Source organism: Vicugna pacos, chromosome 22 (genome assembly GCF_048564905.1).
Source record: "Vicugna pacos chromosome 22, VicPac4, whole genome shotgun sequence".
In the NCBI taxonomy this organism is placed as follows: domain Eukaryota; kingdom Metazoa; phylum Chordata; class Mammalia; order Artiodactyla; family Camelidae; genus Vicugna; species Vicugna pacos.
This window is the reverse complement of record NC_133008.1, coordinates 14776105-14791726: the sequence shown is the minus strand read 5'-3', so window position 1 is coordinate 14791726 and position 15622 is coordinate 14776105. Positions and strand designations below refer to the sequence as shown.

Here is a 15622-nt window from a genome sequence, read left to right as displayed (position 1 = left end):
TCCCAGGCCTTGGATCTCAGAGACTGACAAAAAGAGTTGACGAAAAGCAAGAGGAAAATTTCCAACGAGCCTTCCAGAAGGAGTGCAAATATAATTTTACTTCCTGCAATATTTAAGAATGGCGGTTGCTCCGTGGGGGGAGAGGGGAGACGCCTGTGGAACCATGACGGTCCATCAGGCAGCCAGGGTATTAATGGCAGGTGAAGCCTTCCAAATGAGCACCCTGTCAGCCAATCTATTGCTTTAAAAGGTTGGCAAGGCGGGAGCCCTAACAGGCAGTGAAGAACTAATCTCATATTGCCAGGTTAAATCAAGTCAGCCAGGCCTGTTCCTTTCACTTCTTAGTTACATCAAGCAAGAATACTTTCAATTATCCCTCACTTCCAACTTGTCAGCAGGCATTGGGTAAAATGCAAATAGAACAGTGCCCTTCCCTGGCGGAGAGCGGGAGATACCATTAGGAATAGCCTCCACTTAGTGAGCTCTTCCTCTGCGTTAAGTGCAATCCCTTCATCTTCTCATTTCACGTGCACCATCTTTATAGCATCTCTGCTCTTTGAGGAAGCAGGTGCTATGAAGCCCATTCTATAGCTGGGAAAACTGAGTCACCAGAGGCCAGTCACTTGCCAAGGTTACGTAGCTAATGAATGATAGAACAGGTTTTAAAACTGGACCATGCTGACTCTAAAGCCTGTTTTATATTGTTATTTGTCTAACTGGGGCAAGAGTCCAGTGCTACCCTGGGTACATGGTTCCCTGAGCTTTGGAATGCCTGCCTTAAATTTTTCTAAGCACTGTTCCAGTGGCAGGGACTGACCAGGATCAGCAATCCTGTCTGGACAGAGCACCCTTGCCCAGACTAGGACCCACGTGAGCCCTGAGCCCTGTTTCTCCCTCTACCATTCCTCACCTCCACGCCCATGCGTGTGGGGTTGACTAGATGCCCTGAGATGTTTGGGGATTTTCATCTCTGAGCTATCTCAGGGTCTAATGCCCAACCTCCGTTCCAGAGTGTAGATTGGCGAGTAGATTGCTCCTACTGGCTGAAGGTGTCTTTCTTTTGCAAGATTATGTAAGATCGGGCTGATATGCTGATTTGGGTAACTCAAGTCGTTTATGTAGATAGGGGCCTGGCCAAAGGTGTTAGCCAAGGGCCCCACATCCTTTAGGCTCGGTCCTACAAGCGCTCACCTTACAACAGAGTAACTCCCAAGGCAAAATGAATCCTATGGTTGCCATATTGCTTTTTACTCAAGAGCCCCTTATGTCTTTGGTTAAAATCCAGGCTCCTTTGGCCTTTGCCAGCAGGCAGAGTGAAGTGTGCTCCCAGGGCCCCCTGCTCCCCCTTCACTTCCATCCCAAGTAGCAGGCAGCGAAGTTCTCTTCCTTCTTGTCCAGCTTCTTGTCTCCTCCTCCTCCCTTCTCTCCACTGCTTCCTTAATCCCCCACCCGTTATTAACTGATCTCAAAAATGGCTCTAGGATTTATTGGCTCTACCACCTAGATTCGATGTATTTTTTCTTGGGGAAATGAGAACTTGGGAACTACCCCACTCTGTAAGCAAAACAAACCTATATGATGCCAAGAAGATGCAAAAAGGAAGAAGGAGAAATGATTCAGAGGTACCCAGTAGGTTGCTAGGTATTCACAACTGTTCCGAGTGCCTGATGTGGATTCTTTTGTGTAGTCCTCCCAACGCTCGGGTGAGGTACCATCACCATCAGCTGAACCATCCTCTGAACCATCATCATCACCATCATCATCATTACGCCCACTTTGTAAATGAGGAAGGCAGAACCCAGAGAGGTTACTTACCTTGCTTAAAGTCAGTCTGTTAGCAAATACATAAAGCTGCATAATCTTAACTACACACCTTGGTGAATTTTTATGGACATATTCAGCTGTGTAGCCAAGTGAAGAAGGTGATGATCTAGAAAATTCCCAGCACCCGGAAAGTTCCCCTATATTCTTTCCCCACCAATGCCTTCCTATAAAGGTGACTGTGATTTTTAACTGTCTACCATAATTGATTACCTTTGCCTGTTCTTGAGCATCCTATAATGAAACAGTATGTGCTCCTCAAAGCGCATGTTTCAGCCAACCCACTCCGTGGCCTGTTGGCCCAGTGAATGGGGAAGGTAGCTGGGTGGTTGGTGATCTGGAAAGAGTGGGGCTCGTTTTGCACATCGGAGCTGCTGCCCAGTTCCCAGCCCGGTGCTGCGTGCAGGACCAGCAGAGCTGTCCGTGGCACCTGAAGTGAATTGTTGGAGTCGATTTGTGCCACCGTGTCACAAAATAAAACGGAGAAAAGTGAATCTGGATCTTCCTCTGAAGCCTTTAATACCCAAGAAAGCCGGAGAGTTCACATAGGTTGTAGGGGGAGTCACTTACATACCAAGCCGCAGGGAACAAAAGACACCAGAAGTGGGCCAAAATGCTTCCGTCCGGATTCTCCCAGAGCTGCCGGTTTACAAAATCAAAGGGGGAATAAATGAAATAAACCTCCTCTCATTCCTGGAGCCCTTCCCTTCCCTGTAGGAGTGATGCAAGGACTCAGGCAGCCTTCCCGAGACAGGAAAGATGTACGTGTTTCAGCCAACTCGGAAATACCAGCTGTTTACTGTGGCTTCTCCGGAGCCTCTCGGTTTACCCGGGGCTCCCTTCCGCGTGAGCGTAGCTTTCCTAGTAAGTGTTCAGTCAAGGCTTTGAGGTTCAGTCTCTTGACTGTTGAGGAGCTCCTTAAAAAGTCCTGCAGGGCGACCTAGGCAGGGGCTGGAAACAGCTGACGCATAGACATACCACCTCGTGCCAGTGGTAAACAGCTGCAAGGCAGTTCGAGTCTCACAGGTAAATAGCGTGGTCCTCAGCAGCCTGCATGGCAGGGCGTGAATTCCCAGGCATCTTGTTTCTCGTGTTGCTTTCCTTTTTCAAATGTTCCTTTCAGCCAGCCAGATTCCTTCCCAGCTGTAGGAGTAGACAGGGCCTCAGAAGTGATTGACTCTCGTGGCCACTCACACTTCACTGGCGTGATGAGTGTCCGCTGCCCTGTCTTCAGGCTCCCTTTGGGAAATATCTCCTCCTTCCGATAATGAGGACGATGAAGGGTGATGATCTCATTGGTTGCCTCTTCCTGCTTTCTCTCCAAAGCTGCAGCTTAGCCACTTGGATAAGTTCCTCAGCTTCTCTGAGCCTCAGTTTCCACCTCTGTAGGATGGGTGATACCGTGACAGTGGGGCTAATGCACAGTGTACTGAGTACTTGCTGCGCCAGGCGCTGTTCCAGGTGCTGTATGTGTAGTAATTGTTATAACCCTCCCAGTGACACTTCCTAACGTTACCCCCTCCATTGTGTACATGAGGAAGCTGAGGCACAGAGCAGTTAATTGCCCAGGTCAGCAGATGGGTAGTGGCTGATCTGAAATTCAAAGCCAGACACCCCCGTCCAGAGTCTGCAGCTCCAGGGTTCTCTAACTGCTTGGTAGGGTTGCCATAAGGATCTGAATCAAGAATAGATAGAAATCCTGTACAATCTGTAGCATTTATTACTACTATCTATTATTATTAACTTGTCACTATTTTAAAACATAGGTTTCTTGCCAAATTGCAACCTACCCAGAGCACAGACCAATGAATGACTCCAATAAGCGACATGAATTTCATTTGTTTTTGTGTTCAGTTTTCATAAATGGAAAAAGTGGGAAACTTCAGGGGCTTCCCGGTTATAGTAATACCCAGAGTTTATGATATATGTACTGTTGTAACGCAGTTTTAAAGGCGAAGGAATTGAGTTTCGGCAAAGTTGATTGTCTTTCTAAGCTCACGCAGCCAGGGCCTTAGAGGGGATGAACATCAAACCCAAATCCATCTGATTCCCCAGGCCAGGCTCTTACGTCTGATGCTGAGAAGGATTCTTTTGGCTTTTTTTGGCTTTTTTTGGCTTTTTTACCTTGGGAATTCCAATCCCAAGGCTTCAGTTTAGCATTCATGGGTTTCTGCTTCTTCACATTGCCAGAACTGTTATGAAAAATTCTCTCTGATTTTCTTTATCAAAAGCAATACAAAGGATGCCCCACCTACTGTTCCCAGAAAGTTCCCCCGCGTCCCTGTTTCTCTGAAACGGCCATTACAACTAGCCTATGACATATGTGTGTGGAATAGAGCCAGGGCTGTGAGGTAGCGTGCGTTCTGCCAGCAAGCACCTGGAGGATGCTCCGTGCCCCCCCCCCGCCCCACACTCACAGAGTGAAGTAAACGAGGACATTCCTTAAGCAGACGCAGGACAGGGCTGCGAGCCGATCGGGAAGGCCTGGGTCACTTCCCCATAACCGCTGAGTCAGAATGGGCCTCTCCTCAAAGACTCTGCAAAAGCCTCCCTCACTGGAAGGAGGAAGCCGAGCAGACAAACAAATAAGTAGGCGGATAAATAAAAAAAAAATCGGCCAGCGTCAGAGAGGGGCTGTGCCGCTTTGGTGCCCCTGCTGAATGGAGACGCGGGCAGCCTCTCAGGTCCTGAACTGGCAATTCAGAGCAGTTTGATTGCCTGCTTGATTGTTTGCGGGTAACTGCTGGATTGTCAGTGGCAGGGTAATTTACTGAAGATTGCCATGTCAGACTCCATGCGAGGGGCTTGCTGGCATAAAGATGCGATTCTCATGACTGACAGGCCACTGGGAGATTGGAGTGCCAATTTAAAGTTCACGGTGTCACCCGCAAGTGCTCAGCGGCTGCAGCCCGTAATCACGAAACATGATGAGGTCATTACAGGCGTAACGTATGCCCACACTTAATAACGGACAGGGCCCTAAACGCACAACCTCTGGAGCAGGTAAATGTACATATGTAGGAGGAGATCATTTCTGTCCCTTCCCACCCCCTTTTTTTTTAGCATTTGCCATCTGCTATCGGTGATGTGTTTATAGGACGTCCCCTGCCAGACAAGCCCAGAGTCAACAAAACAGTGGGGAAATTTGACGTCCACGCTTCTGAAGTAGTCAGAAGCCCAGAACGAGTGGCAGACCAGAGAGGGTCGGGGGAGGAAAATGTTCAGTGCTTAATGGGAAAACCTATCTTGTTATCATTTGAGCCGGATGTGAGGCCTTCAAGCTCGTTCTGTGGAGTGGGTGGTAAGGGGCTGGGGTTAGGAGAGGGCACGTTCCCAGCTTTGGGAGGGAAAGGACACCAGAGATGGATGGAAGTCCTAATGGGAAGAGGCCCGTGGCCTTAAAGAAATCTATAGTGCTAATCACAGTGGGTTTCTTCTCACCTGAGAAGTTTTCGCAGCGGCGGAATGAAGCACAGCCAACGTATCTCAGCAGGGTATTTTTAAATCCGGAGCAGGCATTCCGTGGGGTCTAGTGAAGGCAGTCCATGGCAGGTGATGGTAAAGGCAAAACACGCTTTTTCCCCCTATTCTTTTCTTCTTCTTATTCTGCCAAGGGCTCTGGGAGCCACTGGACGATCTGAATGTGGATCTGAAAGGGTACCTGAGCATCATTCTGCTGCTGGGATAGGATTTTTCAGCAGTGTCTCCTTGGTGTGAGGTGTGCAGGGCTCTGGGGGGCACCCGGTTCAGCCAGCACAGTGGGCTGAGGTGTTCAGAGCCTTGACTTTGAAAGTCTCTAAATTTAAAGTGTGCACGCCTGCTCACCCTCCTGTGTTGCATTTCCAGGAAATTTTGTAAATCTGAATGTGTTACGAGGCACACGAGCAACATTTGCCCATGTGGAAAATGAGAGGCTAGTTTTAGTAATTTAGAGCCGAGCAGAAATTGCAACCTCCTAATTTGTTTGTTTGCTAAAAAGAAAGTAATGCATTAAAATCATTGTACATTAATTGCTAAATTACAGTGGAACTTTGGTGAAATTACATATTTCAATTTCATTAGGGGAACCAAACGAAAGGGGTAATGCCAAAAAATTACATTGTAGTAAATTTAAAGCCCACAGCCAGGCCTCTGATTCAGCGTTCCAGTTCAAGTGTTTGTCAAGTCACAGCTCAGGGTTTGAGAGCATGTTTCTATGATGCTAATTATGGCCCCAAAACACCTCGCTATCAAATCGAAGAGTTGTAAGCAAGTTATTCTCTGAGCTCCTCCACTGTGTGTTCGATCAATTCCCAGCAGAGTGAATAAGGGTTGGTTAACTAACCCATTCTAATAGTTCCAAGAAGCAACACTGCCCTAAACATTCCCATCCTCAGCCCTAACAGACATGTGAACAATGGGAAGCAGTCATTTATTCTTTCAACAAACATTTGTTGAGTGCCTGATTCCATAGTTGGCACTAAGCGAGGCATGAATATAGAAATGAATAAGACGTTGTTCTTCTTTTCAAAGAGCTCATTTTCCAGACAGGAAGGCAAGCATACAGAGATAATTAATTCTAGAACAAGGAAGTTGGCGTTAACAACAGTTTCTAAAATTTCTTGTACATTAGAGTCACCTGAGAATCATGTTGAAAAGGCAGATTCCGGGACTGGCTCCTGGAGGCTCTCCCTGGGGAGGTCTCGGGTAGGCTCTTGATTCTCCCCATAGGATTCTGAAGCAGAACCGTGCTCTGAGAACCTGTGGTTACCTCACCCAGCCAGGGGCATCATCAGGAAAGCTTCCTGGAGGAGGCCACAGCTAGCCCCGGTCTTCAAGGATGAGTCCTGTCTGTTTCCTTCACTGTACTGTCAGCCCCGTAAGGACAGACACTATCATTCTTTGTTCCCTGTTTTATTTCCAGAACATGGATGGCACTCAAATACTTGTTGAATGGTAGATGAACAGATAGGAATCAGCCCAGGAAAGGGATGGAGGGGCAGAAATCTAGGCAAGTAAATCGGGATGTTTGAAGTCCTGCAGGTATGCTGGAAGGTAGCACCAGGAGCAACTGAGTGAACTGAGAGCTTGGTTTCTGGGTGCTCAAGCCAAAGCCATTTTTCCACGTTTCCTGGAAGGTGTCAAACTCACCACCTCTGCTTCTCCAACTGCTCAGCAGTCCCGTTCCCTGCTTAGGAGGAGGGGGATGGGATGCTTTTCTCCATTAAATCAAGATGTCAGGAACCCCAAGCATTTTGATGACTTGCACACACATTTAGCACAGGCCCCTGAAATTGTTACCGAAGGCAGGTTCATGTACCCGCCACACCATGAGGCCACACAAATTGAAACATCGAAGTTTGGAGCAGAGAGAGGTTTATCGCAGGGCCGAGCAAGGAGGACGGGGTGGCTCATGCCCAATAAAACCCCAAACTCCGAAGGGTTTCAGCAAAGCATATTTAAAGGCCAGACAAGGGAGGGCGGTCACAGGGTACGGTGATCAGCCGTGCACAATTCTCTGGCTGTTGATGAGGTAACAGGACGGTCGACTGTGGATCCCTGGGCATCAGCAGTGAAGGTCTAGGGGCCATGTGCTGTCCATCATCAAGTAGTTAATTTCTTCCCTTTGGTGGTGGCTTTTAGCATCTGAAAAACTCAGGAAATATACATGAAATACTGTTATCTGGGTACTGCAGAGAGGAGCTACAGCAGGGGACAGGGGGAGGGGTCTGACCCTGGAAGGCCCCACAAGGTCCTGCTCTTTAACAAAATCTGGCTATGGGTAATTTTTTGTGCTATGCTGCTGAAAAGCAAAGTGTTTGTTTTTATTACCAGTCACTCAAATAATACTTGCTCATTACAGAAAAAGGAGAAATTCCAGAACAGCATAATAAAGAAAAGGAAGAGAGACGCACTGATCTACTACCTGGCGATAAGCATTTGTCAACGGTTTTCAATTATTTCCTTCCAGTCTTTGGTTTCCTGCGTGTATGTGTTGGGATTATACTAGGCTTGTTGTATGAAACCTGCCGACTCAGGCCATTGGGAAGGATGGAGATTGCTCGGGACAGAGGTGTTAGCATCTCGAAGCAGCTTTGTGCCGTGAAACCTGCTGACCCTGGCTCTGCTTCTGCCCTTGCAGACGGCCTGGTGGACTGCCTGGACCCTGACTGCTGCCTGCAGTCCGCCTGTCAGAACAGCCTGCTCTGCCGGGGGTCCCGGGACCCCCTGGACATCATTCAGCAGGGCCAGACAGCCTCACCCGCAGTCAAGTCCTTCTACGACCGCATCAAGCTCCTGGCCGGCAAAGACAGCACCCACATCATTCCTGGGGACAACCCCTTCAACAGCAGGTAGGCGCCCTTCTGTCCCTGCAGGCGGCCGAGGCCACTGCTTCCCTTCCTGTCGGAGCAGGAGGACATGCTCCTGCTTCTCCCGTGGGCCCAGCTGGCCTGGAAACTACCCCCATGGGAGCAGCTCCCTGTTCTGGTTCACACAAGGCCCCTTCCTCTCTGTGGGCCAAGCTTCAGGGCAGAGCCCTGGTCCCTCTGTGGGATTTGGCCACCTGCCACCCAGAACCTGCTGGAGACACCTGTTGATTGCCTGGTTTCTAGATCATATTTATGATCTTTCATTTTGAGACTTTTTAAATTTTAAATCTGCCTTTTTAATACCTCTGATTGTGGCTTTTGTTTGATCACAGCGGAAACATTCATTCATTCATTCCATAGAGTACTTTTGGAAGTGATTATTAACTTGATAACATAACTTATCATTGGTGACGTCTTGGGGTCAAGGTGATGCCAGTGGCGAGAGTTTACTGAGAGCACCTATGATGTGCTAGAGACTTAATGCAGGTTGTCTCTGAGCCTCACAGCCACCACCAGCTGCACCTGCTAATTGCCTGCTTTGTGCCAGGCATTTCCCCTCTCGCTCCCGAACGGGGTGTACGGGTAGGGGGCGGCGGAGGGGGTCTCTTGAGTTTACACTTGCTGTCAGTAGCTAATTTGAGGCTTATGAATATCCCAGGGGCGGGTGCTGGATTGATTTTGTAGTCAGCTTGGCTCTGCCCCTCCTCCCAGGACAAGTTAGAACTGTCCCCCCCCCCCCCGGAGAATAAAGCACGGGGAAGAGTTGGCTTTGGGACCCGCCCCAACTCCCAGCCCCTTCTGTCTTCCAAGCGCTGTTTGACTCCGAGGGTGGAAGGAAGGAGAGGAGGGGCAGGGGTCTTCCTCAGGCCTGCCTACACATCTCTGATCTCGCTCTGGGTCCGTCTGGGCCCAGAACGGTGGTGTCTGCAGATGTGAGGATGACAGGTGTGATCTTCTTGAGGGCGCCTCACGCCAGCTCCGTGCCCCTTCCCGTGGAGAAATACGAACTGCTGGTTGGGTCCTCTTTCACGAAGCCCTAGGAACCAGGGCCTGGGGTGGGGTGGTCCCAGCCCCCTTATCCCTCCGATGGCCCTCATCATGCCATCTTCCTCTTGGTTCTCTTTACCCTCACTTAGGTCTGGGCAGTCCCAGAAGCATCTCAGGAAATACGCTGCTTAAACAGGCTTCCAGCTGGCGAAGGAAATCCCAGACTTCCCTTCTTAGAGGGGCCCTGAACTTTATATGTGATGGTCTGGGTCGCCCTCCTTGTTAGACTTTGGGGAGGAGACATCGTCAGGCCACGACTCAGACTGCGCTCCTCCCTGGGGAAGCCTGGCACGCGTGGGATGGGGAGGGACAGCCAATTAATTCTCTGGCCCCTTTAGAACTCTCTGGGAAGCTTTGCAGCCCCAATTCCTGGCAGCTCTTTGACTATGAGGGTTCTTAACAAGGTCACCTTGGGGCAGCAACTTTAGCCTCTCTTCTGTTCTGGTTTTGACTAAAAATAAAACAGAAAAGAGAAAAATAATCTCAGCCTTTGTCTACTTCAGCCCTGACTTTCCCCCTCCCGTCTCTAGCTGTGTCACATTCGGCAAGTTATTTAACCTCAGAAACTTAATTTTCTTGATTGGTAAAATTAGATTAATGTGTGTAGATTACACTACATACAGTGATGTGCTTTTAATACAAGTAACCCTCAAAAAAAAAAAATGAAAGAAACCACAGATCTCTGACCAAAAAAAAATATTTTCTCTGCTTGTCAAATCCTAGTTCTGGGACATTCTGTGTAGGTATGCCTCCTTGGAATTACGAACAGAATTCCCATTGCTGGAGTCCCATGCCTGGCCTTTGCATTAGTTCAGAAGCGTTTCAGTGAGGTCGGCATATGGTTTGCTTGTACTGTAAATGCATCTTTCAAAGTCTCCTGCTCTGTTTCAATCAGCTTCCTGTTAACATTTCATTATTTCTACCCTAAATCCAGTAATCTCCCGATAGTCTCTTTTCATATTTTTCCTTCAGCTGTCCCTTAAAAAATCAATCGTATCCTCCTCACTTAGTTACCACTTCCAGAAGGCACCTGGAGCTCGAGCCAAGGTGTAGATGGGGACTCCAGAATATTTGGTGGACTATACAGAGCCCCAGCGATTTGGGCAAAAGAAACTCGCTTCAGAGAAAGCTTTTCTGCAGCTTCAGAGGTAGCAATCAATAGCACCGCCCAGATGAGCCCACGTCCCAGCATGTTGGCGTGGGTCTATAATTCAGAAATGCACAATGTTACTCCAAGACACAGGCTGAAGTTCAGCAAGCATGCAAATTTCAGTGCATTATCCTCTGACAAATAAAGAAGGACAAAGCTAGGCGTGAAAAAGAACTTAATTCAAGACTTCTAAGAAGGCGCTTCCCCCTAGATAATGGCATACAAAAATAACTAAAATGCCTTGATTCCACCACTGTAATTTATAGAGCAGATCTCACTATCTAGATAATGTGATAATTGTTACACATCAGTAATCATAAATAGAAGTGAACTGATAGCGTGTCTTGGCTGAATCTTTTCGACGAATTGACTGCCTAGAGACGATAGGAAGCCAGTAGCGACGAAGAATTAGAAAAATAGAGGGTAGCAATCATGGGCAACCCACCTCTTCTTATTCCCATGGTACTCCGCAAAATCTCATGCTACAGGAATGATTTAAGAGAAGTAACAGTCATATAAATAAGGAGTTGGGGTGGGGGGAACTCCACTGTGGAATGTTCTCCCAATTTTGTTTTCTCATCATAAGCAGTTTGTACCTTGTGGTCACCAACACACATCACTGGTTTTTAAAATAGTGTCTGGGAAGGCCTGAGAGAAATCTTAGTCTGCGCTAAGATAAGGTAACGGAACTGAACAAAAGAATTATTTTCATAAATTAGTTTTCCACGTTCAAAAGACTCTAGCATTGTGGTTGGAACCAGCTAAAAATGGAACTCATTCGGTAGGCAGTCAGAAAGTAGCAGACAATTAGAGCTGTCAGTGGAACCGTCTAAACCCCCCTGAGATCATCAGAGTTGGAGTTGAAGAGCTGGGGGTACGGCTAATAAAAAGAGGTGCTTGGAGAGAGCCTCCCTCCAGCTTCCAGGTCACCTGGGACTGTGGACGCAAGTGCATTCCAAACACTGAGCGGCCCTGGACAAGATTCTGGCAAAGAGCGGGTCAGCTTTATTACCTAGTCCAGATATTGGGCGTGCGTCCAGGAACCTGGACGCCTGGGCACCTCTCTGCCTTTGCCCAATTGCCTGGTGGTTTGAAGGCCAACCATACAGCTGCAGACCGGCCTGGTGGGCTGGAGGCTCAGTGCTAAAAGGGAACTTCTCATCAGCCCATTTCTCCATGAAGTCGAGAGAATTCAGGTGAGAGAAGACGCGCGCATTCTCGCTCCATGGATTTTGGACAGAATGTTGTGGCATCTCTGTTGCTTTCTGGGGTTTTCCAGAAGGAGCTGGTTGAATCCTGGCATCTTTGGGGAAGTTCTGATGACTGTGATCTGGAGAGAAGGGAGCTTTCTCTCACCGAAAAAAGTTGAGTGGGATTTCAACCACCTCTCCCTTCCCCTGTCCTGAATCCTAATAGCAGGAACTTGATAGAAGAGAAATATACAGTTACATGGAATCCAGCATCCAAGATATTTTTACCAGGAAAAACAATCTCCAATATTCTCTTCCCCTCAGGCTGTCATGGATTGTGAGAAATTTTGCTCTTAAAGGGCAACCAAAAAAACAATGCATGTATATATCCCAGCTTCATAAAAAATTTCTATGTGCTCCCCTCCTCTCCCTCTGACATCCCAGCCTGGAGGAGAAAAGTAACATTGCCTTCCTCCAAAGCCAAAAAAGGAAATGAGTAGCCAGATGGGGAAGCTCTCACCCGAGGATAATGCTCTCTGCGCCAGGCTAAGTAAGGCACAAACAGGAGTGGTGCAGCCTAGCCTGAGACCAGGGCCAAACGAAAGTCAAGTGATGTCAAGAAATGGGGTGAGGCCAAGGCCAGAGGGGATGTGCACAGGGGACCCCACTGCCCAGCCGAATGAAGATGCTGCCTGTGGACTTCACCCTGGTCTGCTCCTGGGGCAAAGCAGGCACTGAAACATCCCTCTTGCCCACACCCCTCTGTGAGCTGTGATCGAATGAAGCCAGAAGTTCATGTTAGGAAGTCTTCTCCTGGCCTTAGGGACCAGATGAGGATGGAGGGGTGAGGGGGTGGAGGCAGACAGCGGCAATGGGGAAGGGGAATTCAACGACCCCTCCTTGTCCCCATATTCTCCCATGTGTGGCTCAAAAGCATGTGTTTCTTTTGCTTTCAGCTTGGTTTCTCTCATCCGAGGCCAAGTAGTAACCACAGATGGGACTCCCCTGATTGGTGTGAACGTGTCTTTTGTCAAGTATCCAAAATACGGCTACACCATCACCCGCCAAGATGGCACGTAAGTAGCTTTGTGGGGCTCCACCTACTCGGGACTGAGGGTACAGACCGAGAGACAGATGGTGCCGTTGGCTTGGAACCACGTGGCTCCCCCCTTGTAGACTGGGGGGAGACCCACCAGGCCAGACCTCTAGGGAGGATCCCCCCAAAGATATTTCTGCTTTTTGGTATGGCATCAAGAACGGGAAATAACGAGAACAGCCAACCTACCCGGGGCTGCCGCCAGCCATGCTTTTCCCCTGGCAGGTAAATGCTTTCCTCTGTGTGCCCGTGTGTTGGGGGTAAGGTGGGGGTGGGGGCGGATTCCAGAAGGGAAACCAGCTCTTGGACCCTCACTCCTGCTTTAAATCAAAGGCAGTGCAGGGTGACAGGAATCTACATGACACAGTGTCCTGTGGTGAACCCCTTTTGCTTTCATCTGTGGCTTTGGGAGTTGTGTTGTTTCCCCTCCTGTTTTGAGGGAGGTGGGGTGTAATCAGAGAAGTCTAATTAAATACATTTAGCCATCACCCTGCTGTGTGAAGGAGGCAGCCTTTCCCTGTTATCTGCTGATTGGAAATGCGCACCTGTCCCGCCCCCACCAAGATGAAAGCTCACTCCTTTCCTTCATCTGTCGGACATGGAGTTGAAATCTAAAGAAAAAGATAAAAAGAAGAAGAGAAAGCCATGGGAAAGGGAAAACACTCATCCGCCCTGGCCTAAATACACACACACACACACACACACACACACACACACTCACACTCACACTATTATTGCATTCTATTCCAAATGAAAGAGAAAACTGTGCTGTAAATCTGATGGCAACACTTTTTCTAAAAAATTGGAGTCTGGAAAAGCATAAACGTACCACGTACTGCGATTCTTGCCTTTCTCTGGTAAAGAATCTGGCCTTATTTCCTGATGTTCTAAGGTAGCCTTGCAGGTAGTTTCAAAAAGTACCAGCCTACAGAAACTCTATCCTTTTATTTCCAAACCTCTGAAATTCAAAGAAGGCATCTGATGATTCACATCAAATTCTCTATTCACTAGATTTCTGGTATCTCACACTTACATTTCCTTGGACAAATCTAATTATTTTAAAGCTTTAGGACTTTGAAGGTGTACCGTGCAGAGCTACCGTGGCCCTTGTTTGTTCTTAGAAGCTAATGTTGGAGTAGGGTATCGCTCCGTGGAGGAGCACGTGCTTAGCATGCATGAGATCCTGGGTTCACTCCCCAGGACCTCCATTAAAAAATGAACAAACATAATTACCTCCCCCCTAAAAAGAAATTTTTCCTTAATTTAAAATGAAGACGCAAAGAGCAGGCAGCCTGGAATCAGATGGACCCTGATTTCCAGTTGTGCCACTAAAAAAAAGAAAAGGTGCTAAGACAGTATATCTTAAAAGTTTTCATCACAAGAAAAAAAAAATTATAACCACGTGGTGATGAATGGACTTGTGCTCATTCACAATATATACAAATATCAAATTATTATGTCATATACCTGAAACTAATACGTTACATGTCAACTGTTTCTCAAAAAAAAAAAAAATACACAGGCGGATGAAAAGGAAGCTGTCCTGAGCCGCTCCCTGTGTCCTAGCATGGAGACATTGTAACCACACTATTTATTTGAACACTTCCATTAGCCTAGCACGATGCTACAAGCTTTGCAGCCAGGGTAGGGAAACATTTTCTATGAAGTATAGTATGTATTTTAGGCTTTGCCTGCCATATGCTTCCTGTTACAACCACTCGGCTCCGTGCCGTGGTTTGAAAACAGCTGGAGAGGATACGTGAACGAACAGGCGTGGCTGGTTTTCCAATAAAACCTTTTACGGACCCGTAGTGGGCTGGCTTTAGCTCGTGGGCCTAACCTGCTGCCCCCCGCCCCCCGCTCTGAATTCGTCGTATTTCATTCTCTCAGCCCCCCTGGGAAGTCGGTGTAATTATTCCCGTTTCACAGATGAATTATCTGGGGCTCAGAGAGCGTTAGAACTCGCGCACGGCCACCCCACCAGTAAGCGGCGGCCTTTGGGGTCCAGCCCCGCCCGTCTGCCCCGCCCCGAGCCCGCGCCCTCGGGGCGGAGGTCCGAGCACCGGCCTGGTCTGAAGGCGCGTTCCGCTCGCTCATGCGCCCACTCGCCCCGCTCCAGGTTCGACCTGATCGCCAATGGCGGCGCCTCCTTGACGCTGCACTTCGAGCGAGCCCCATTCATGAGCCAGGAGCGCACCGTGTGGCTGCCCTGGAACAGCTTTTACGCCATGGACACCCTGGTGATGAAGACGGAGGAGAACTCCATCCCCAGCTGTGACCTCAGTGGCTTTGTCCGGCCGGATCCAATCATCATCTCCTCCCCACTGTCCACCTTCTTCAGCGCTGCCCCTGGGCAGAATCCCATCGTGCCTGAGACCCAGGTAGGGGCAGCGGGGACCCGGGATAGGACTCTGAACACTGCCCTGACCCAGACGGGCTGGCCCCCTCCCTCCCACCACCTCTCTCTCTCCCTGGGTGGGACAGAAGCTAATACGAAGGGGGAAGGACAAAAAGGAAACACAGTAGAATTTACAGTTACTGGACAGAAAACTGAATCTCTCCTGGACGTTCCAGATGTTTCCAGATAGTTGTTCAAGACTTTGGCAGTCCCGGGCGCTTTTAATAGAATAAAAACAATATGCGTGTGTGCAACCCACCTGCAAATCGCTTTTTGTTCCTGTTAGTCACAGAAATACAGGATAAGAGGAGCTTTAATGATCTACATCGGTGTTAGGACAGAGGGCATATTACATTGTTGCCTGCCTGTTGCTTTATACCAATTGTCAGTGGAAGTTGCAGGTTCATATGATTGCAGCCTCTGGTGGCCTCCTCGCATGCAACTAGCAATAAATCCTGCTGTTCTTATTTGCATCTTTGCCAACAGCGTGATTTTTAAAAAGGAACACGAAACAGTGACCAAGAATAATTATTAATCCAGAAATCATAACCTCAGCCCCTTCGCTCCATA

General features: G+C 48.4%; 1 protein-coding gene and 1 long non-coding RNA gene across 8 annotated transcripts in view; one reads left to right on the top strand and one right to left on the bottom strand.

Moving 5' to 3' along the window:
• The window catches only part of TENM2 (teneurin transmembrane protein 2), a 462232-nt gene that overhangs the window by 379241 nt on the left and 67369 nt on the right, over positions 1-15622 (top strand). For all 7 annotated transcript variants that reach the window (XM_072947258.1, XM_072947260.1, XM_072947265.1 and 4 more), the window contains 3 exons: positions 7943-8153; positions 12515-12634; positions 14774-15035. In XM_072947258.1, coding sequence (XP_072803359.1) covers positions 7943-8153; positions 12515-12634; positions 14774-15035 — 593 coding nt within the window. The remainder of the gene's footprint in view (positions 1-7942; positions 8154-12514; positions 12635-14773; positions 15036-15622) is intronic.
• On the bottom strand, positions 6214-14934 carry LOC140688429 (uncharacterized). Its single transcript, XR_012063122.1, has 3 exons — positions 14722-14934; positions 13200-13265; positions 6214-7446 (listed from the first exon to the last, which is right to left on the bottom strand). It is a non-coding gene; the product is annotated as an uncharacterized lncRNA (long non-coding RNA).